We start from the raw sequence: 24,410 nt of genomic DNA, 5'->3' as shown, positions 1-24,410 counted from the left end.
ATGTGAAAACTTTGGCCCTGAATGTGCTATTATATTTTCTGCCTCTCACCATAAACCTATGGCCTCTAGTTCTTAATTCCCCTATCCGGGGATAAAGACAATGTGCATTCACCCAATCTATTCCCCTCATAATATTATACTTTAAGTATATGTCTTAAGCCTCCTGTGCACGAAGGGATAAAGTCCTTGGCTGCCCAAACTGTCCCTATAGCTCAGGATCCTGGATCCTGGCAACATAATCTTCTCTGCACTTTTTCCAGCTTAATGGCATCTTTCCAATAACAGGGTGACCAAAGCTGAACACAATTAGTGTGGCCTCACTAATGTACAACTATAAAATAACATCCCAAGTTCCATACTCAATTCTGTGATTGATGAGGGCCAGTATTGTGAAAACCTTCATCGCCCTATCTACTGGTGATGCCATCATCGGGGAACAATATACTTGTACTCTTGGATCACTCTACTCTACAATACTCATATGGCCCTACCATTGACTGTGAAGGACCTGACCCGCTTCTTAATCATCATCATCATCATCATCATTGAAAACATTAGCGACGCAGTGGTGCTGGTTTCCGACAGGAACGGTGACGGATGCACCACACATCTCTGTCCTCCAGTTCCTGCGGACGTCAGCCGCTGGAAGTATAGGATTTGGGTGTATGTGCTTTATCATCGTTCTTTACAATGCTATGCACGACAGTGATGGCAACTTCTACTGAAGTGTGGATGGCCGTTGGCTTGCTAGAAGCTCATCCGCCCTTTGACAGGTCTTGTTTTGGTCCTTCTCACCTGGCTAACCTGGCCGATTATCTGACCATGGAGCAGGAAGCACGGGATTACATGGTACCCATGGTGAGGGGAACTCCCCCTGACCTGCCCTACTTCACATTTATTTGAATTAAGCTCCATTTGCCTCTCCTCTAGTCACTTTCCCATCTGACCAAGATCCAGTTGTAATTCTTGATAACCATCTTCATTGTCAACAATACCACCTATTTTAATGTCACCTGCAAACTTACTAATCATGCCTTGTATGTTCTCATCCAAATCATTGATATAGATGACAAACTGGAATGGGCCCAGCGCCGATCATCGATGCACATCACTAGTCATGGGCCTCCAATCCGAAAACCACCTTTCCACCATGATCCAGTGATTCTTGCACGAAGGCAATTGTGTATTCTGTTAACTAGCACTCCCTGGATCTCGTGTGATCTAACCTTCCAGCGCAGTCTAACATGCAGAACCTTATCAAAGGCCTTGATGATCCACATCTACTGCCCTGCCCTCATTGACCTTCTTGGTTACTTCTTCAAAAGACTCCATCTCCCATGCACAAAGCCATGCTGACTATTACTAATTAACCTCTGTTGTTACAAATGCATGTAGATCTTATCCCTCGGAATTCTTTCCAGTAACTTGCCCATCACAGATGTTAGGCTCCCTGGTCTCAGCTATACAGGTACTTTTCTCACTTGGAGAAACAGAAGGGTCTGAAGAAAGGTCTCGACTTGAAACGTCACCCATTCATTCTATGTAGAGATGATGCCTGTCCAGCTAAGTTACACCTGCATTTTGAGTCTATCTTCGGTGTAAACCAACATCCATAGTTCCTTCCTACACATTTTGAGTACTTTGCACCTGTATGCACCAAGGAAAAGAACTTTCAGAACAGTGAGATCATTGTGGAGAATGGGGCAGTTTAATATCAAAAAGGATGTGGTGCTGAGGCTCTTGAAGATCATTAAGGTGGATACGTCCTCAGGCCCTGATGGGATCTATCCCAGTTTGAGGGAGGCAAGAGAGGAGATTGCGGGGGCATGGACACATATCTTTGTTTCTTCTCTAGCCACAGGCTCTAGCCTGGAAGACAGAGTGGTCAATGTAGTTCTTTTGTTCAAGATAGGAAGTTGAGAGAATCCAGGAAACTAGGCCAATGAGCATCATGTCAGTGGCAGGGAAATTATTGCAGGGAATTCTTCGAGATAGGATTTACTCCCATTTGGAAGAGAATGGGCTAATTAGGGATAGCCAGCATGGCTTTGTACGCGGCAGGTTGTGTCATACTAATTTGATTGAGTTTTTTCAGGAGGGGCCAAAAGAGATTGAAGAAGGTTAGGGCAGTGGATGTTGTATATGTGGATTTTGGTAAGGCTTTTGATAGGGTGCCACATAATAGACTGATCCAGAAGAGTAAGATATATGGGATTCATGATGACTTGTATGGATTCATAATTGGTTTATCCATAAAAGACAGAGGGTCGTGGTTGACTGAAGATATTCTGGCTAGAGGTAGCTCTGACCAATGGAGTTTCACAGGGATCTATACTGGGACATACCAACAGTGTGGAAGGCTATCAGAAATCCAGTGGGATATAGATCAACTGCAGAAATGATGCAGCCCCAATTTGAGAAAAATGTATTTCGTCTGCACAGGCACTTACGTCACAATGGCATTGGTGCCCTGCCCGCTACAATGTTGCTATCCTAGGACACTGCGTCCTGCCAGCCCAAGCAAGTGCCATTGCATTTTGTTTTAAGTTTAAAATTATGGAGGGTGAATAAGGGGAAATGAGCAGACCCTGCGCAGTTGAGGGCTATGGGTGAGTGGTGGAATATTGCGTTGGGGGAAACGGGTTGCGTTGGGGGAATGGGTGAGTGGTGGAATATTGCGTTGGGAAGGTTGTGTTTGGGGGACCAGGCCTCCTGTGTTGGGGAATGGGGGAGTGGTTGAATATCGCGTTGGGGAACGCTTTGCGTTGGGGGACCGGGCCTTCCATGGGGACTATGGGTGAGTGGTGGAATATTGCTTTGGGGGAACGGGTTTGCCTTGGGGGACCAGGCGTTGGGGAACTCCCATTGTTCCGGGGGGCTACGGGTGAGTGGTGGAATATTGCTTTGGGGGAACGGGTTGCCTTGGGGGACCAGGCCTCCCGTGTTGGGGAACGGGTGAGTGGTGGAATATTGCGTTGGGGGACCGGGCCTTCCGTGGGAGCTATGGGTGAGTGGTGGAATATTGCGTTGGGGGATTGGGTTGCGTTGGGGGACCAGGCCTCCCGTGTGACAGAGACCCAACGGCGGCATAGATAGTCAGAATCTTTTATTCCTCAGGGTGGAAATATCGAAGACCAGAGGGTATAACAATAAGGTAATAGGGCAAAGTTTAAAGGAGATGTGTGGGGCTGTTTATTTTTACACAGAGGGTGGCAGATGCCTGGAACCGGGGTAGTGATGGTGGCAGATACAATAATAGCATCTAAAGGGCGTTTAGATAGGCACATGGATATGCAAGGAATGGAGGGATATGGATCATGTCCAGGCAGATGAACTTAGTTATCTTGGCATACTGTATGGCACAGACATTGTGCTGTATTATTTTATGTTCCATGTGCACAAGTGTTGTGAGGTACTAGCACAATGGAAAAACTTGCAGCAGCATCACCGACACAGATTCTAACGACACACAAAGACATAAATTCGACATAAATTACATAAATTCTACAAGACCGTGGAAAGAAAATGACTGCAAGTGAAAGACGATACGTCATAGAGAACAATTCAACAAATGAACAGACTCTTTGGCCCACAAAGTCTGTACAGAACATGATGCCAAATTTAACTAATCTCCTCTGTCTGCATGTGATCCATATTACTCACTGCCTCTTAAATGTCACTGTCTTATCTGCTTCCACACCACCCCTGGCAGTGCATTCCAAAACCTCTCCTTTGACCCTCCTGACCTTAAAGCTATGACTTCATGACTTTCGCATTTCCATCCGAGGAACAAGGTTTCCCCTCTCTATGCTTCTCATAATTTTATTTATTTCTATCAGGTCCCCCTCAGTCTTGCACATTTCAGAGAAAACAATCTTAGTGTGTCCAACCTCTCCTTAGCTAATGCACTCTAATCCAGGCGGCATTCTGGTAAACCTCTTCTACACCTTCACAAAGCCTCCACATCCTTCCTGGAATGGATGCCTGATCAAAAATACTGCAGCATTGAAAGGTACAAAGATGCAACAACAGAGGAAGTGAAAGATTGCAACTACGCAATATCTGATATCAAATTATTTTGTCTGCAGTACTACTGGTTGCAATTCAGGAAATGCTGATTTGGAGCCAATAAGTAGTTAGAACCTCTCATTTTTCAGATGCATGAGATTTTTAAAGAAAAACTAATTTCAAGTTTAAAATATAATGCATTTAATGTTCCCTTGCATTAATTGGTCTGTCATTTAGAAGAAAAGCAGTTTATTCTGCTGAAAGAAATCTTGAGCAGATAGAAAAGCTAAATCCTATGAATATCAGAATATTATTTTGATTTGCAGTGTGAGATAAAAAAATGCTTGTTCCTTGCATTCAAAATATCAAACTTCCCCCTTGCTGCTAAGCGTCCAGCAGTCAAAATGTAAATATTTGTCTTTGAACAGAACTACTAGGAATAGCTTCTCTTGTATTCCAAATGAACAGAGTTCCTTTCAAATACGTCAGTCTGAAATTAGCAGATCTATGCGATAAATGTGATTCTACTTAAAATAGTTTAATAGGCTCCTTACATTTTCATTAACCAAGGCCGCATTTAGAGTATTGTGTGCAGTTCTGCGCACCGTGTTGTAGGAAAGATGTTGTCAAGCTGGAAAGGGTGCAAAGAAGATTTACGAGGGTGTTGCCAGGATTAGAGGGTCTGAGCTATAGGCAGAGGTTGAGTAGGCTGGGACTCTACTCCTTGGGACGTACAAGGATGAGGGGTGATCTTATTGAGGTGTATAAGATAATGAGAAGAATAGATTAGGTAGGTGCACTGAGTCTTGTGCTCAGAGTGGGTGAATCGAAAACCACATAGGTTTAAGGTGAAGGGGAAAAGATTGAATAGGAATCTGAGGGGTAACTTTTTTCACACAAAGGGTGGTGGATGTATAGAACAAGCTGCCAGACAAGGTGGTTGAGGCATGGGACTATCCCAACATTTAAGAAACGGGTACATGGATAGGACAGGTTTGGAGGGATATGGACCAAACATTGGCAGGTGGGATGAGTGTAGCTGGGATATGTTGGCTGGTGTGGGCAAGTTAGGCCAAAGGGCAGTTTCCACACTGTATCACTCTATGACGTGCGTTTTGTGACTGTATGAGTATTGGTGGGGGAGGTGGACAAAATCGTATCCTGTACTTACTGCCCATTATTAAAATCTTGTCCTCGCCAAATTTCTGGAACCAAATACTGTTTGAAATTCACTAACCTGCACTCAAATTGTACATCCAGTAAAGACGTTTTATTTAGCCATCTAAAAACAGGAACTTTTGTATGGAAGCATGAAGTATGAACTGTATTTTAGTAAAGGATTTTTTTCAGATTGACGTGAGTAATTTGAATAAATGATTGGTGGAAAGAACCCTGTGCAATGACATTAAGAGATTTTAAAATTGAGAATGGTCAGATTATGAACCAAATTAATCTGTTTTCCAGCAACTATATTCATCCCACTTTTAACATGCATTTTGTGATCTTTACAAGCCCAATATAAATTATTTGAAGTGAATCTAATCCCTCCGTATTGTTCCCAGAAGCAAAGGAATTAGCTATTACCTTCCATTCAACTGCTCAGATGTTTCATTGCCATGCCCACATATATTTTTACCAAGATGAAATCTGATTCGGTGTGTTGCACTTTACATTCAATTCTAAGTTCTATGCAATTTAAAACACACTTTCCTCAAATCTAACATGTCATTGACTTAAAATGTTCACCCTCTAACCCTCTACACAAATGCTCCTGATCTACCAAATATTCCCAGCATTTTCTGATTTTATTTTGGTCTAAAATAACATAGATTACTGATAGATACAATTATTAACATAGCTAAATACCACTTGTATAACCATCAGTCTTTAGAAATATAAAGTGTCCGAGGCATTTGAATACTCCTCCAGTGAATTTCTGTAGTTAGCAATGACCTCTTGGAACAAATCCTAGACAGCACTGTGATTTATCCTTTTACTTGGATAGAGAACTGGCTGGTGGATAGAGAACTGGCTGGCAGACAGGAAGCAAAGAGTAGGAGTAAACGGGTCCTTTTCACAATGGCAGGCAGTGACTAGTGGGGTACCGCAAGGCTCAGTTCTGGGACCCCAGCTATTTACGATATATATTAATGATTTGGACGAGGGAATTGAATGCAACATCTCCAAGTTTGAGGATGACACGAAGCTGGGGGGCAGTGTTAGCTGTGAGGAGGATGCTAGGAGGCTGCAAGGTGACTTGGATAGGCTGGGTGAGTGTGCAAATGCATGGCAGATGCAGTATAATGTGGATAAATGTGAGGTTATCCACTTTGGTGGGGAAAAACAGGAAAGTAGATTATTATCTGAATGGTGGCCGATTAGGAAAGGGGGAGATGCAATGAGACCTGGGTGTCATGGTACACCAGTCATTAAAAGTGGGCATCCTGGTGCAGCAGGCAGTGAAAAAGGCGAATGGTATGTTAGCATTCATAGCAAAAGGATTTGAGTATAGGAGCAGGGAGGTTCTACTGCAGTTGTACAGGGTCTTGGTGAGACCACACCTGGAGTATTGCGTACAGTTTTGGTCTCCTAATCAGAGGAAAGACATTCTTGCCATTGTCAGAGAAGGTTCACCAGACTGATTTCTGGGATGTCAGGACTTTCATATGAAGAAAGACTGGATAGACTCGGTTTGTACTCGCTAGAATTTAGAAGATTGAGGGGGGATCTTATAGAAACTTACAAAATTCTTAAGGGGTTGGACAGGCTAGATGCAGGAAGATTGTTCCCGATGTTGGGGAAGTCCAGAACAAGGGGTCACAGTTTAAGGATAAAGGGGAAATATTTTAGGACCGAGATGAGGAAAACTTTTTTCACACAGAGAGTGGTGAATCTCTAGAATTCTCTCCCGCAGTAGGTAGTTGAGGCCAGTTCATTGGCTATATTTAAGAGGGAGTTAGATGTGGCCCTTGTGGCTAAAGGGATCAGGGGGTATGGAGAGAAGGCAGGTACAGGATACTGAGTTAGATGATCAGCCATGATCTTATTGAATGGCGGTGCAGGCTCGAAGGGCCGAATGGCCTACTCCTGCACCTATTTTATATGTTTCTATGTTACTTAAGCACCCAGGATTCACCGAGCATATCCTTGCCGAATTATTGAAGAACAATTGATTGCATTCCTGTTGGCACAAAGTGCCTTTTAAAGTAAATTTTGTTGGTATTGCCGTGCTTGAATGAATGATGAAGGTCTGAAATTGTTGCTGATTATTTAATCCATCCTGACCTTTAAGCTATTTGTGTTGCATAAAGTTGACACTTAATAAATTCAGGCAATCCCTGTATCTTACTTCTATAAAACTGACTATAGTTCAGTTTGACATTCTATGTATTATTTTCCAAAATACTAAGAAATAAAAACTAAAATGTTTTTTTATAATTTCAGGTCTGTTTCTCCACTGTGCCCCATTCTCGAGTATCATGAAGGAAACAATAGCAACGATCGTAAATATGGACTGGATATTGTGTGTTTGTTTTAATCGAAGCATTAATGAGCCCACTAAAGGATGCCTGCTTGGTGAGTCTTTACAAAATATTTATGTGGGTGTCGGGTGATGAAAAAATATTTGTCATGCAAGATTTTGTAAAGAGCTGGCAGTGGATATTAATATAATGACATCATTCTTTACTAATATTAAGCTGATGCAGAGCTGATTTATTTTGTAACATCTGCTGCTGAAGATTTTTGTTATAATACAAACATTTTCATTAACACTGCATTTTCTTTATATTACAATGAAATGTGACCTGAATTATTTTATTGTGTGTTTTATAAAGAAAGATAGAAACCCCGTTTATCCATTTTCCCCATTTAACACCTTCAGGTTTTCTAGGATCAGTTAAATTAAAAAAACATATTACTGCTTTGTATGTGGAGTACAACTTATTTTACTGCTTGAAAAACTCATGTCACAAAATAATTGATTTATTATTGTGGATTGATTGTTCTGCCCTGAATGGATTTAGAACATTTAACCCAGCACTAATGTGCAATTGTTAATTTACTATGACAATATGGGTGAGATGCACCACATATGTTCTATTCATATGTGTATTGACCTAAGTGGGCTATTAGCCCAAATTATAAATAAAAACGTGAGTATTTATTAAAAAATAAATAATAATTTTTAAAAAAGATTTAATATTGCTTAATTTGGTCAGAGGGGGGGGGAAAGAAAATGATGGATGGTAGGGAAGGAGAGATGAGTGAATGATGGGGTGGTAAGAATGGGTTGGAGTGAGAGAAGGTAATCTTCATGCATTGTCTCTTTGTGATCTCAAGGCACCCAGGTATGTTTTCACCATTACACTTTGCATTACACAGCATGTTTCGTGACTGAACCTTCTATTCTGTCCATCTAATCCATGCTGTTGTTTATGCTCCTTGTGAACATTGTCCCAGCTAATTGCATTTTCATTTCATTTCCATTGCCATTGCAGTTTCAAGCACAGGGCAGGTCAAACAGCTCATTGCATTTTCATTTCATTTTCCATTGCCACTGCAGTTTTAAGCACAGGGCAGGCCAAACAACTCATTTTATTTTCATTAAGGGCTAACAAATAATTTATAGCAAGTACATTGCAGACTCGCAGTTCAGTTGATTCGCAGCTTAGAATGAGAGTTGTGGCCTCTCCCTCACAATCTTGCAGAGTGACATGTCCGTCCCCGTCCCCCCCCCCCCCCCCCGGAAGGGGTGTTGCCTTCATCGCGGTGATTGACAGGCGAGAGGATCTCAAGGTTTTTTAAATACTCATAACTTTTTTAATTTTTCATCGATGGGAAAAATCCTTGGGGCCTGCTCAGCGGAGGAGGACTGAGTAAGATGGCCAAAAATCATAGCGATATATGGTAGCGTTTTTTCTAAAATCAATGTACAGCGCAGACAGGAAATGGTCAAGATGACACTTTTAATTATATAGATGTTAATTTGGTTATGGTTCTTCATGGGGAATTGAAACTGTCAGATGATCTTTCCTTTCAAAGTACGAGTTATTTATTCCGTAATTATACACACTGATTTGCATTGTTATTGTCCATTTATTAGAACTCTGCTTTTACTAATTCTGAAGATTCTGAGTTCATCAGCTTCCTAAGTTCTATTGTAGTTAGGAATACATGTCTGTAAGAATGAATGTGATTGGGGTGCAGCATGCAAACATTAAGAACAACATCAGTAGTTTAGTAAATACGCAGAATTCTTCACTTTACTGTAAGAAACATACACAACATTGTTAAGGATTCAGAAAATCCAGCATGGTAAGACTGATGAAAGACACAAAAAGCTGGAATAACTCAGCGGGTCAGACAGCATCTCTGGAGAAAAGGAATAGGTGATGTTATGGGTCGAGACCCTTCTGAAGAACCCGTTTGACCCGAAACGTCACCCATTCCTTTTCTCCAGAGATGCTGTCTGACCCGCTGAGTTACTCCAGCTTTTTGTGTCTATCTTCGGTTTAAACCAGTATCTGCAGTTCCTTCCTACACATGGTAAAACTGATCTCAGTTGGTAAATTCCAATTAATATTCTGTGGTGATACTTATTCAGTGCACTAGGTCACTACAATGGGAATGTAATTTTATTTTTCCATATTGAATCAAGGAGGTGATGAGATTGGCTAATTTTTTTTCATGAGGATGCAGTATTATTTCTATACAAGGCATGATCATTCTTACTTTCTCCTCCTGCAGCACTGAATTCAGTGGTGTATCTTTCTGAATGTTAACTCCGCCGCCATTAACACAGTTATATACTTATTTACAAAGTGAATTAGAGCCCTCTACAGGTAGTATAAGCCAACTGCATATTTGGACACACGTTTTCTAAGCCAGCAAATTCTTTTAGCTGTTTCATTTAAAATTTGCAATATCACGTAATAAATTGGCTGCTTCTTTAAGTGGGGTTATTGTATCTAATCGTCTGGGCCATTTACATTTAGACTTTAGAGATATAGCACGGAAAGGGGCTCTTCGTCCCAATGAGTTTGTGCCAACCAGCAACCACCCCATACACTAACACTATCCTGCACACTAGACAATTTACAATTTTATCAAAGCTTTCAAATATGTACGCCTTTGGCGTATGGGAGAAAACCCAAGCACCCGGAGAAAACCCACATAATCAGAGGGAGAAAGTACAAACTTTGTAGACAGCACCCGTAGTCATGATTGATCTTGGGTCTCTGGCTCTGTAAGGCAGCAAATCTACCACTGTGCCACCCCAATTTATTTAATGGCAAATGAAATGTCCTCTTCAAACAACAATCGAGGCATGGCTGCAAATGTTTATTTTGATTTCATATTGTTTTGCTATTTTTAAGATCTACTAGACCAAGAGCAGACCCGTTGGGTCTGCTCCCCCAACGCAGCCGTCCCCTACCTGTAGCCCCCACGAGGGGCATGGAGGGCAGAGAGGGAGCGGGGGGGTCAGAGGTGCTAGAGTTTTTATGGGTGGGGTGGGTGGGGGCGCGTCATCACAGGGAAGGGCTGGTTCCGAACGCAATACTCCCTCGCTCGTGCCTCCCGGCTTCAGGCTCCCCCCCCCAATGCACCCGTCCCCTACTCGTAGCCCCCATGGCTGCAGGGTCCGAGTACGGGGGAGGGGAGGGGGCGTGGTCAGGGTGGGGTTATGTCACTTGCAGCGCGAGCAAGAAGACAGTGGGTTTATTTTGTCAAAGTCCTTTCAAATTCTTGAACATTTTCATTAATAACTGGAGAAATAACGCATGAATTTTTCAGATTAGGTGATTTCGGACACCAGGGGGAAAAATCTCTAGTGGAATATGTAAAAGATTTACAGTTAGCGCATCGTTTTTTCGAGAAGATGTGATTTTATATACACACCACACACATATACACACACACACACACACACACACACACACACACACACACACACACACACACACACACACACACACACACACACACACACACACAAGATCAGAGTTTTAATAGTTAACTAGACCAGGTGCAGACCCGTTGGGTCTGTTCCCGCAACGCGCGGTTTGAGAGGGGATGGGGCGGCCTGAGGCGTCACACACACTAACTAACCTCTCTCACACACACACACACACACACACACACACACACACACACACACACACACACACACACACACACACACACACACACACCACCCTTCACACACACTAACCACCCCCATTGATATTATATTGAGAGGGAGGAGAGGGGTAGGGCCGGCCAGCCAGCAGCGGCCGGCCTCAGAGTGAGCCTCAGCTTCATGGCCTCGCTTCCTCGGCGCTTCAGACAGGGGGCGAGTGGAGAGTCGGGCAGCATCAGCCGTTATGGCCAGCGGGAGGCGGAAAAATGACTGAGTGGGTGGGTGGGGGCGTTTTTGCGTCTGGTTTTAGCGGAGTAACGAATCAAAGGCAAAATCAAAATGACATACATCCACACACACACACAGTTTTAAAAGTATATAGATAAAGATAGATAGATATATAGATAGATAGATAGATATGGATAATCAACTGACTAAATAACATTTTATTTAGTTTATCATAAACTTATGTCAGTTTGGACAATACCCCTTTCATGATTAATCTCCACTACATCTAATATATGAAAATTAACAATCCATAGGCTGCATATCCAAAATAAAATCAGAAAATGCTGTAAAACACTCAGCAGGTCATGCATTATGCTATCTGTCCTGCTGAGCTTTTCAGCACCTTCTGGTTTTATTTCTAATGTAAAACCTTTTCCTTGATGTAAAGATAAAATAGATTGATTCTGTGATGAAGACATTCTCTAATTTGGTAATGTTTAAACAGTACTCCAAATCTCGACATGTCTCCAAAGTTGTTTGACATTGCTCTTGCAGAATTACACAGCTACTAAAACATTTGAGAATTCCAGTTGACAAATTGATCAGAGAAGCAACATTCTAATGTCCTGATTGTAGATATCAGAAATCCATCCAAACCACAACAAATAAAGGTCTTCAATTAAGGTATAAACTAATTGGCTAATCGTAACATTTGAACCATTCCATTCATGTTGCGCAATTGCTGGTTCTACACTATCCTATCTCTGAAATGAAATGAAATGAAATGAAATGATGATTCAATTTATTGTCATTGTCAGTGTACAGTACAGAGACAACGAAATGCATTTTTAGCATCTCCCTTGAAAGGGAGACACGGGGCGTCGCGGTGTGCCCGCGCCTGCCGCCGTAACATTCCATTACAGGCAAAGGTGGGTGAAGTGTCTTGCCCAAGGACACAACGACAGTATGCACTCCAAGCGGGATTTGAACCGGCTACCTTCCGGTCGCCAGCCGAACTCTTAGCCCATTGTGCTATCTGGCGCCTGGACTGCACTCTCATCAGGAGAGTGACAGTGCAGATCTGTTTCAGCTTCAGTGACATCTTTTTGATACTGACCTCCAACGCCCAGGGAATTTGCATGTTCTTACTGTGACTGCATGGGTTTCCCCCAGGTGATCTCGCATCCCAAAGATGAGCTGGTTGTTGGGTTAATTGACTTCAGTAAACTAGTTGTCCTTGTGACAGTGGCTGGTGGCAGGATTGGTAGAGGATTGGTATTGGCCTTGTTTAGAACATGGGATTGCAGGGAAACAAGTGGGAGAATGAGATTGCTTTGAGACCTGCCCTCTAAATGGCTGGCTCCTTTGTCATTATGAAGATATGAAAATCTTAAAGGTGAATAATAATCCTCTGGCTACTTCTTATATGCACAAGAATAGGTGTCCATATACTGTGACTTGGTAACTTGTATGATATGAAAAATTACTTGCCATAAATTCCGTGTCAGTTCTATAACCAAAAGAAAAATTGGGATATTTCAAATGGCCTCCGAAATCCCGAGATTTGTAAGGAGGAAAAAAAGTGGGATCTTCTAAGTGTCTTGCAGCATTGAAACAGGTACTTTGGCCTCAATTGTCCATGCTAACTTAGGTGTTTCTCTGAGCTAGTCTCAATTGCACTCATTTGTCCATTATCAGTCTAAACTATTCTAACCACGTATTTGTTCAAATGATTTTTAAGCTGTGTCATTTCCATTTCCTTTGGCAACTTGTTCCATATACTCACCACCCTTGCTGTGGAAAAACTTGCCCTTTGGGTCCCTTTAAAATTTGTCTCCTCTTGAATGAAACCAATGCCATTGAGTCTGACACCACATGATTTTAGAAATCTCCAAGAATATCAGTCGGCATATTTCACTCCAGGGAAAACAGTCCTAGCCTATCCACAAAATGCTCTGGAGGAATTCAGCAAGTTACATTGGTGAGTTTCTCCAGCACCTTTTTTTTCTGATCTGCAAACTCATGTATCTCCTAGCCTGTCCAGTCTCTCCATATAACTCGATCCGTCCAGTCCCAGCATTATTCTTGTAAATCTTTTCTGCACCCTCTCTAACTTAATCACATCCTTCGTCCAGAATGACAACCAGACTGCACACAGTATTTCAGGTGCAGTCATGCCAAAGTATTGTGCGGTGGCAACATGACTTTTGCAACTTCTTTACTCAATAACTCGGATAAGCAATAATTCGATTGGTACATTAATTTGGGTAGGTACACGTTCGAGTCAGTGGCAGATTGCAATGTCCTTTGCATCATATGAAAGATAATGTGATTTTTTAAATTACAATGTAACGTGGTTTGCTTTGAATATTTAAAAACTGTGTGTTTTAAAGCATTGCAAGTATATTTATTTTTTACTACATATTTTTCTTTCCCTTCCAAATTAAACAGCTAAAATATAAATATTACCATTAATTGTGTTGGATGGAATGAATGAATGAATAATTTATTGTCACGTGTGACAAGTTACAGTGAAATTCTTTGCTTGCATGCCCATGGTATAAAAATAGGCACCACATAAAGGGCGCTTGGGAAGTTAAAAGTATCCCGCGCCAGGTCACCCTTTGTTCTTTCCCCTTCCCTCGCAGCAGTCCCCCCACGCCGGGTCCTCCTTTGTTCCTTCCCCCGGCTCACTTCCACGTGGTCCATCCTTGTCCGTCAGTCGGCGCCCTCATCGACCACCGCACTGACCTCCACTATCGTTGCCGGGTCCTCTCTGGACGCCTCCATGGCGCCGACCTAGGCTCCAGCTGCGGGCTCTGTCAACTTGGTCGCGGGCTGCCTCGGCTCTGACCTGCGAGGCTCCAGCCTCGGCTTTTCCGTCGGCCGCAGGCTCCGTTGACTCCACTGACCGCGAGGCTCTGGCCTAGGCTTTTCCGCAGCCCGTCGGGAGGCGTCTGCCGCAGCAGCCTGCTACAAGGGCCTTAGGATGAGTACCAAAAATTCCCTCTTTAAAATACATTGCTGATCAGTTGTATTTCGTAGTTGACTTCACAATCGAAAATTTGGAGCATCCACTTTGTTGTATCAATGATTCTGAACAGATTAAATACAACTTTTAGTCTGATCTGGAACGTATCAATTTGACAATTATTGGTTTCAGCTACATTTTAGGTTTATTGCTGTGCGATGCCGGTTCTGCACTCAATATCTGCACCTTTGCTCTACCTATTGTACTTTAGTTTGACGATTGTATTTATGCACAATATTATTTTACTGGAAAGCACAAAACACATCTTGTTTTCTTGCGCAATAGGCGTGTTACATAAGCTTGGACTTGCGTAAATAGTTCACAATAGGTGGTCCTGTTTCCTGAATGACCTGTGTTATCGTAATGGGAGGATGGTGACAGCTTCCCATCTGTTTCATAGATATAAAAGCGTCGCCCATGTACGCTACTCTTCCACTGACACTGGGAAGGCAAGCAAGAATCAGGGAGGTGGTGGAGAGCAATTCTCGGCAGAGTCGCCGACATCTTCCACAGGGTGCACCAGCGAGCCCTTCCTCACCAGTTGCCACACCATTTTACCGACAGTGCTTTCGACAGGATGTGCTCAGTCATCATGGGGTCACCTCCCTCTCACTAGCTGCCACTGTTTTGTCAGTCGATGCATTGTTCACTTCCCCCCCCGCCCCCCTTTGCTGCTGCCTCTTTCTCCCACTCCCTTCCCTTCCATCTTGGAATATGTCAGTGACTCTGAGGGAGAGTGGACAAAGCGACGGGAGGAGGTGGTGGAGGAGGGGAACAGATAAAGCGACGGCAGACAGGAAGAAGCGGCAGCTGGTGAGAGGGGAGAGAGCCTTTACGGTGACCGAAACTGCAGCACTTTCTATGGGCTGTCGGTGGCCCGTAGAAAGTGCTGTTGGCCAGGGGCTACAACGGGAGCCGTAATGACAGCCACTTCAACTGGACGGTACGGCAACTGGTGAAGAAGGGCTTGCTGGTGCAGTCCTGCGTTTTTGGTGCCTAGTTTTAAAGTGAGACGACACAAAGTGCTGGAGTAACTTGGCAGACAGAATCAGCCTGAAGAAGTCCCAACCCAAAACATCACCTATCCATGTTCTCCAGAGATGCTGCCTGACCCAGAGTTACTCCAGCACTTTGTGTCATTTTGTGAATAAACGCAACACCTACAATTCTTTGTTTACACCGAAAAGGTGATTCTGACGAGTAAAATCTGCTTTGCATAAGGGTTTATGGAACCTAACCCTTATGTATGTCAGGGAGTGTCTGTACTTCAGTACAAGTGACAATAATAAACCTAAATTCTTTTGGTATCACTTGTAGCTACCAAATGACATTTTGACCTGTGTAAAATAAAACTAAACATTTCCACATCTAAATCTAAACGGAGGGTCAAATGTGTGGAATATTAGATTAGATTAGATTAGATCCTTTATTTGTCATTCAGACCTTTCGACCTGAGACCCCTCCTCTCCATCCCGCACTGATCCCCATTCCTGCCTCTATTCAGTCCTCACTGACAACCCCTGTGCTCCCCACTCTCCCCCCCCCCCCCCCCCCCCCTCCCATCTATTCATCCTGCACTGATATCCCTAGCCACCTCGCATTGATTCTCCTGCCACTCCCCCACCAATCCTACACTGGTCCCCCAATTCATCCTGTACTGACTCCCCCCTTCCATCCATCCTGCACTGCTCACCCCTTCATCCTGCACTGCTCCCCCCCATCCATCCTGCACAGATCCCCCCCCCCCCCATTCAACCTCACTGTCATCCCCCGGTCTCCCCCCTCACAATTTTACCTATTCCAACCAACACGCACTAATTGCCCTGCCTCAATCCATCCAATCCGCACCGATTGCCTTCTCAAGCCCCCCCTCCGCCACCGCCATCTATCCATCCTCCACTGATTCATACGCTCCCCCCCCACCCCCCTCCCGACCCTATTGTGCTAGAAATGTCTTCAGAGCTAACATTGACTATGTTTGATAACGAAATACGATCAAATATGTTTTAATTCCCAATGTTTTTATTTGTTTTAATCCATAAAGATGGATTAATTAAATTGTGAACATGTGAAACATTAAAACCGCAGTGTTCGATTGTCACTGACACGTTATTACAGAATTCATTTTAATGGCAAATCAATGCTCTTAAATGGAGTATAAGTACCGTAGTTATTTAATGAGCGACATTCACAACTATACGTTGGATTTATCCAGATTTTACTTCGCCAGTCAGTCAGATACATCACAAATTTGGTCAGGAGATATTTCAGTTGATATTGTAACGTTAATTCTGAAGTGGGTATGATGGAAAAAGCGTTCATCAACAATTTTTTTTTTAATGGTGCTTACAAACTGGGTATTTTCATTGCCACACACATCTAATCTGAATGTCTGGTAATGTGGCGTCTTGACACCTTTAAATATATTACCAAACATTTGCTGCATTTATGTCCTTTGGCCATCTCTTGTTAGTTAGTGTAATGTTTAACCTGTCAGATGGGTATAGTCAGTTTTAACAGCTATTATCATAAAATGCCTTTAGAAAATTCCTTGCAACCTGTATATTTTGTTGTGGATATATTATGTGGGAAGCGAGAGTGTTTATGTACCAATAGCAATAACGATCCTTGCTATGGCCATGTCATGATAATTTTTGGTCCTTCACAGAAAACATGCTTGCATCAATCTGTAGTGTGCATGGTTAAGCATATATGTTATCAAGGTCCAGGATTTATTGACACAGGTTGATCATACGCTGAATAATCCAACCACATTTGGAAAGAAATAATAAAAATTGTATTAATTGCAATGTGTAAAAAGAGTTGAGATACCCTATTATAATTTTGCTGCATGACATTGTGGTATATATCATGTCTTGATTGGTGAATATGTTAGTTTGTGACTTTATTTGAAGCAGAAATAATATGTGAATGCTTCATTGAACATAATTCCGACTGGTAACTTCACACTTCATCCGAGCATGCGTCATGCAAGCCGTCTTAAATGACCACCTAAACTGTCATTTGGCAACCTAAAAAGCTGCCAAGGTTGCCTGGCTGGCAACAGGGGAAAAAAGTTAAGCGAGAGCCCTGGCAAATGTAGTAAGAAATGCAAGTTGGTTGTTGTTTAATTTAGACAGGCTGTTTGGGTTCTCAAATGGTGGAAGGGAGGAGGTAAAAGGAGAGGGTTGATAACTCCTGTAGTTTAATGGGAAAGTGCCATAAGATGGGGAGGAGATGGTGGGGGACAGAAAAGTGGAGCTTTTTCATTATTACTGTATGTGGCAAGAGGATGACTATTGTTGATGGTTTTTGAATTCTGAGCATAACATTTTGCAGAGATCTATATGAAATGAAATAATCTGCTTGGTAGGTACAGGTGCACAACCTTTTATCCGGTGTTCCGGAAACCGAAAAACTCCGAAAACCGGCCATTTTTTCCAGGATGTCGTCTGCACACCAAAGCTCGCGTTTGACGCCAAACTTAACCCGAAACGACCCACGGTCAACCCAGGTCTGTACTACTGTAGCGGCTGCCTCCTCCCCGGAGACCGGGGAGACACTTAACCATCTGTAAATCATTGCTTAAATGTTAGTTTGGAGGGCTTTTATGTGAGGGAGGGGGGGATTAGGGGGGGGGGGGTGAAGGAGTAAACTTTAATTCTTGGTCCCCTACCTGGTCGGAGAGGCGGGGAGCGGTCAATGCCTTACCGGGTCGCCGTGCAGTAAGGTCCGCAGCGCTGTGGCCACCAACTCCCAGCTGGAGTTGCGGCCACCGCCGGTTGGAGCTCCGACCCCGGCAACTCTACCCCTGGCTGCGAGGCGCTCCAAATCCAGCGCCGCCCGCAGCCCCAGCTCCGCGAACGTTGGGAGAAGGCGGCCTCAGCGCCCTGGAGCTTACCGCACAGCGACCCGGTAAGGCATTGCCCGCTTCCCGCTGGTATCCCAGTGCTGTTGGGGCTGCGGGCAGCGCTGGATTTGGAGCCGCGCATCCGGGGTAGAGTTGCCGGGGTCGGAGCTCCAACCGGCGCCGCCCGCGGCCGGACGGAGCCCCCAGCTCCGCGAGGTTGGGAGTCGCCGACCAGGTAGGGGACTAAGAATTAAAGTTTACCCCTTCACCCACCCACATAAAATCCCTCCAAACTAACTGATTAACATTTATGCAATGATTTACAATGATTCCCCGGTCTCCGGGGAGGAGGCAGCCGCTCCAGACTTTTCAAGCCGCCCGCGCTACCTACCTAATCTACGCTAAAAATCTTCCATTCGGAAATCCGAAAATGTCCGAAATCTGACAAGTGTCTGGTCCCAAGGCTTTCGGATAAAAGGTTGTGCACCTGTAATACCTCTTTTAAGGACTAGTTTCCAAAAGGATTAGGAAAACCTCATCCATAATACTGTAAAATAATAATAATTGTGACCCAATTTTATCTAGAACTCTCAGATAAAATGCTGACATATAATACTTAAGCTAAACTGCTTTATTAAAAATACTTACTTTCTATCACATGCAAAACTAGACTGATGGTATTAAATATAAAGTCCATGTAAAAGATTCCATAGGGCTATTCAAACTAAGTTGGTGAAGTTCAATACAAAACAACACATTTTCTTTCAATAATAATAATAAACTTTATTTCAGACTCAAGGGACAACATGCACACATTGCATATAAAAAACATATAATTTCAATCAGCAGTTTCAACCACAGATTAACATTTTATAATAAAAAGGGTTTATCTCACTTGTTTCTGGTGACTTGTGATGTAAAAATCAGCTGCTGGATTTCCACCTCTTCGCCAGAGCATCTGCACATGAAATACTAAATGTCTGATTGTGATCTGAAGCTGCTCAGTAACTTTTTGTACATTAATCGTGTAATTGGCACAAATGTTTTTGTAGTTATTAAAATAGATAGATTTATAGCACAAATGTCATAAAATACCGTACATAGTGTGGAGAAGGATAAAGTTGTTTAGAAATAATGATTAAATAGTAATACTTGTGATGGCATTCTCATTAGTTTATTGTCCCTTGTACCGAGATACAGCGAAAAGTTCAAGAGTCAAGACTCGAGAGTGTTTTATTGTCATATGTACCAGATAGAACAATGAAATTCTTACTTGCTGCAGCACAACAAAATATGTAAGTAGTACATAAACGAGAGAGAAAAAGTTCAGTGTTGGGTTTTCTGCACACATATACACATACTCTCAATAAACAAACAATTATAGTGCAATGATAATAATAGTCTGTTGTAGTTCAGAACTTAATCGTTGTTGTGTTTAATAGCATGATGGCTGAAGGGAAGAAGCTATTCCTGAATCAAAACTAGCCTATCCGGTCTCTCCTTATAACAAAGGTCCTTCATTTCAGGCCACATCTTGGTAAATCACTAATGACAACACATTCTTCCTGTATTGTGGTGATCAGAACTGTACCAAACAGTCAGTTAAAAATGTACCTGTATACACATTCCACAATTGGTTAATTATATCAGAACATTATCATCTTGCTTTAATTTCTGAAGTGACATTGTGTAACATGTGAGTCGTCAAAATCACTTCATATACTGATCGTGGTTCCTGAACTGTTTTGACAATTTATTTAATCATGCGTTGAATAATCAGATAAGACTTTTAAGAAAGATTTGCTGCACACAAAATATTGCAGCAGGTAAAAGAAAACGTTATTTAACTCTATAGAGTTAGATAGAGCTCTAGGGGCTAGTGGAATCAAGGGATATGGGGAGAAGGCAGGCACGGGTTATTGATTGGGGACGATCAGCCATGATCACAATGAATGGCGGTGCTGGCTCGAGGAGCCGGATGGCCTCCTCCTGCACCTATTTTCTATGTTTCTAAAAATACATTTTAAGCAATAATCCTATCTTTATTATCATATCTTCCTGATTTATTCATTCCTTAATCTCAAACAAAACCCCTTTTGTTAAATAGCTGTTTTTATTCCAATGTATTAGATTTTGTTATGTTCTCTGGAGCACAAAGTCAACTACGAAATACAACTGATCAGCAATGTATTTTAAAGAGGGAATTTTTGGTACTCATCCTAAGGCCCTTGCACCCGCCTCTCGACGGGCTGCGGAAAAGCCTAGGCCAGAGCCTCGCGGTCAGTCGAGTCAACGGAGCCTGCGGCCGACGGAAAAAAAAGCCGAGGCTGGAGCCTCGCAGGTCAGAGCCGAGGCAGCCCGCGATTAGAGGGTTTAAAATACAGATAGACTTGGATTATTTTCTCCATAATGTCAGAGGTTGAGGGTAGACTTGATGGAAGTATATAAAATTATGAGAGGCATAGAGAGGGTAGACAGCCATAACGTTTTTACAAGGGTGCAAATGTCCATCACAAGAGTGCATATATGCTGTGGGCCGAACATCGAAAATGTATAGAGAATGTAACTTTTGTGACCCATGTCTGGTATTTACTTGAAATTTGGCACCGATTTAGATAAAATATAATTGAGATGGATTTCATAACTCGTCAGTGTCAAATGTTGCACACTAATTAAGCTAATTAGAAAATTAGATAGAAAATGTAAGCGCCATCTAGTGCTCAATACTCATATTACTCTATAGGGAGCCTAATTCTGTGCTGTGGTCTATTAAATCATATTATACTATATATATTGTGCATTCCCCCGTTTACTGAACCCCACTGACTGCCAGTGGGCAGAGTGGGGGCCATGGCCATAGTGGGCCTGGGGCAGTGCCAGGCTGGGAGACGGCCAAGGCATCTTCCACTGAGAGGAAAATGCCTAACCCTAACTCCCCCCCCCCCCCCCCCCCGTTCCAGAGCTGCCCACAACTGGAGCTGGAGCAGCTTTCCGACCGGCTGCGGGCTCCGTACGTGTGGCCGCTCAGCGCGTCCACCTCGGCCAGCATTCCCTTCTGGATCATCATGGTAATGATGGTGTGGAGCAGCACTGCCCTGCATGCCGTCCGGGCCGCCTTCAGCACCCCCATAGCACCGGCTCTGTCGTCCGCCTGCTCGCTGCAACACCGGCCGGCCGACAACCCGAACGACCCCTCACAGCACCCACCGGCCTACCGACAAGCCTGACCGACCCCTCGCAGCACCTACCAACAGCCCGACCGACCCCTCGCAGCATCCACCGGCGGGCAGACAGCCCGACCGACCTACTAACTGACGCTAATCCTAACCCTAGCTCTACATTTTAATTTAACAGTTCACATCATAACTTTACGATAAATCTGTTGTAAAACAAACTTATCAGCAATGTTAGCATTACCTTTATTCCTTCGAAACCTTGCTATTGTTTTGATATAATTAGGAGGCAGCCATGATCCCAGTGTAGCTACCATGAAACATAGAGCGTGATTGCTCAATTGCCGTCCGACTCAATGTCATACGTGCATTAATTGGACAATTACTACTCGGAAAATTTGAGCTTTTAATATTTTTAAAATGTGCAGGTTTTGGTCTTGACAAGTTTCAGGTATGATTTCTAAAATATTTTTACACAATATGTTATAAATACGCGATTTGGGTCATGAAATGAAACGAAAAAGCACCTCGGCCCACGATCTGAGAGGGAGAAAGTTTAATGGAGATGATTTTCACAGTGGTGGGGGCCTGGAATGCATTGCCGGGATGGTGGAGGAGTCATTTGGATAGGCACATGCAAGTGAGTGCCGGAGGTTGGACCCTCCGCTGATAACAAATGGGAACCCGGCGTGGGGGTGCCATTGGTGACTAAATGGAATACTTTGTAACTTTGTCAACTCCCTATATGTATTGACTCTTTGCATCTTTGGGTATGCAAAACAAAGAATCTCACTGACACGTCACGTGATAATAAAGTATAATTCATTCAAGTGCATTGAATAGAGGGAAATGGACCATGAACAAGTAGATGGGATCAGTTTATCTTGGCATCATGTTTGGTGCAAGCATTGTGGGCTGAAGGGCCTGTTCTGTGCTGTACTGTTTTACGTAAAGCTGATTTCTCAAGTCCCAAGTCATTTATTTTCTACCCGTATCACATTGCACTCCTATTCTTGCTATAATTATTTAATCCCATGGAATAATATTCCAAATGCTACATATAATTAATGGAATACATACTTACTATAGTAATCATTAACAGATACCATAAAATATTATTGTTTAAGAAGGAACTGTAGAAGCTGGAAAATCAAAGGTAGACAAAAATGCCGTAGAAACTCAGCGGGTGAAGCAGCATCTATGGAGCGAAGGAAATGGGCAACGTTTCGGGTTGAGACCCTTCTTCAGAAATATTATTAATGACTTAAATATTCTCTTAGAAATTGCTGGGCAAATTTGCATAAAATAAGAACCCCATTGAGAATACATTTTGGATCAGTTTAGTACAGGTTTGGAAATACAAAATATAAACAAGTTGGTACCCATGCTGCCAGGTTTGTCTTGTTATGGTGTGGATTGAAATGCTCACTCATCAGTGCAAATAACAAGCCTTTGCGATTGTTTACTCGTGGATTGCGCAACGATTGTATCATATTACAACCTGTCCATTGAGTTTTAAACTGTAGATATGATTGTAAAAGACATGTGACACTTCCCCTTTTCCCAACGGACCCATACTTTTTTTTTGCTCTTTAAAAAAAAACGAAGCCGCTTCTCCGCGAGGTTTGTAGAGGGCGCTGGTCGCAACAGCTGCTGGCAAAAACCTGCTATAACTGAGGGCGTCCATGTTGTGGCGTAGTTGAATTAAAGTTAAAAGAGTGGGGCAAATTTCGGGGCTACTTGAGATTGTGTTTGAAGTTAGTGCAGGAGCTCCAGCATTTTTGTGTCTATCATATGTTTTTGTTTTGGGTAACCACCACATCTCCCGCCGACGACCTGCTATCCGAATTTGAATAAAAGCAAGGGGGGGGGCGAAAAAAAGTTTTCAACATTCCCCGGGCGCCCAGCGGTGCTTGTGTTGTGCAAAAGGCGGTGTGGGGCAAGCTCCGTCGTGGTGCAAAAAGCGGCGGTGGACTGGGAGCGACCTCCCTCCGCCGTTGTCGTTGCTGCAGCCGTTGTGCTTGTAACTTGCTAAAGGCGGAGTGGGTGAGCTCCGTCGCTGTGCAAAAATACGGCGTTGTGAGCAGCCTCTTGTCGTCGTCGTCGCTGTGCAAAAGGCGGAGTGGCAGCGACCTCCTACGAGCCTTGTCGGGTGTTGTGCTGTGCAAATGGGCGGCGTGGGACCCAGGTCCGCCGTCGTCGCCGGTTGAGGGCGACTGGATGGTCCGCGGGTGGATGAGGCGATTGAGTGAGTGAGTGAGCGGCTGCAGCCGGTGGAGGTGACGGACCGCGTCGCGAGCCGGCTGGCCGGCTGGCGGTTGACTGCCTGGCGCGGGTGCGCGCGCAACGCAGCGGGGCCGAGCCCCGTCCTCCCCGCCTCTGTGCATTGTGGGATGGCTGGACTTTAATGACCGCCATGTTGGCCATGGCGTATTGAAGCCGACAAAAGGAACCCAAACGGACCGGCGGCAAAAACACGCCTTTCTTCCGCTTCAAACCCCGATTTCTCTTCACGGAATGGAACTAGGATCTCCAGACTCTCATCCATGATAGGTTCCGGGCGGCTCCGTGCACGTTTTGCTGGGTACAGGCGTCAACATTTCATCGGCTGTTGAAAAAAAAAGCGCATCTTATATATATATATTTATATATTTCCTTCCACCATCACCGAACCCCCCCCTTCCCCTCCCCTCTCCCTTCCCCTTTCCCCACCCACCACCCCCCTCCTCCTCCCTCCCGCGGTGGTGTTTGGGTTTGTAATTCGCCGCGAATACGGGCACACAAATCGAGGGAGAGCGAGAATAATGAGCAAACTGTCGTTTCGGGCAAGGGCGCTCGATGCATCGAAACCCCTGCCCGTGTACCGGTGCGAGGACTTGCCGGATCTGCACGAATATGCCTCAATCAACCGCGCCGTGCCCCAGATGCCCACGGGGATGGAGAAAGAGGAAGAATCGGTAGGTCGTGTTTGTGCCTTGTCTTTTTGTGTGTGTTTTATTA

The 24,410-nt window shown here is 43.7% G+C and overlaps 1 protein-coding gene across 6 annotated transcripts in view; it reads left to right on the top strand.

Moving 5' to 3' along the window:
- LOC129715250 (enhancer of polycomb homolog 1-like) overlaps window positions 1–24,410 on the top strand; it is a 175,197-nt gene that overhangs the window by 40,170 nt on the left and 110,617 nt on the right. For 4 of the 6 annotated variants that reach the window (XR_008726467.1, XM_055665129.1, XM_055665109.1 and 1 more), the window contains exon 1: window positions 24,135–24,367. Coding sequence is in view for 5 of the 6 variants with exons in the window: in XM_055665129.1 (XP_055521104.1) it covers window positions 24,215–24,367 (153 nt within the window). In the remaining variant the exon portion in view is untranslated. Of the gene's footprint in view, window positions 1–7,452; window positions 7,585–24,134; window positions 24,368–24,410 lie in introns of those variants that run through there. The other 2 variants (XM_055665133.1, XM_055665139.1) reach the window with 1 other exon arrangement.

Source organism: Leucoraja erinacea, chromosome 2 (genome assembly GCF_028641065.1).
Source record: "Leucoraja erinacea ecotype New England chromosome 2, Leri_hhj_1, whole genome shotgun sequence".
NCBI classification, from domain to species: domain Eukaryota; kingdom Metazoa; phylum Chordata; class Chondrichthyes; order Rajiformes; family Rajidae; genus Leucoraja; species Leucoraja erinaceus.
This window is presented reverse-complemented; position numbering and strand designations above follow the sequence as displayed.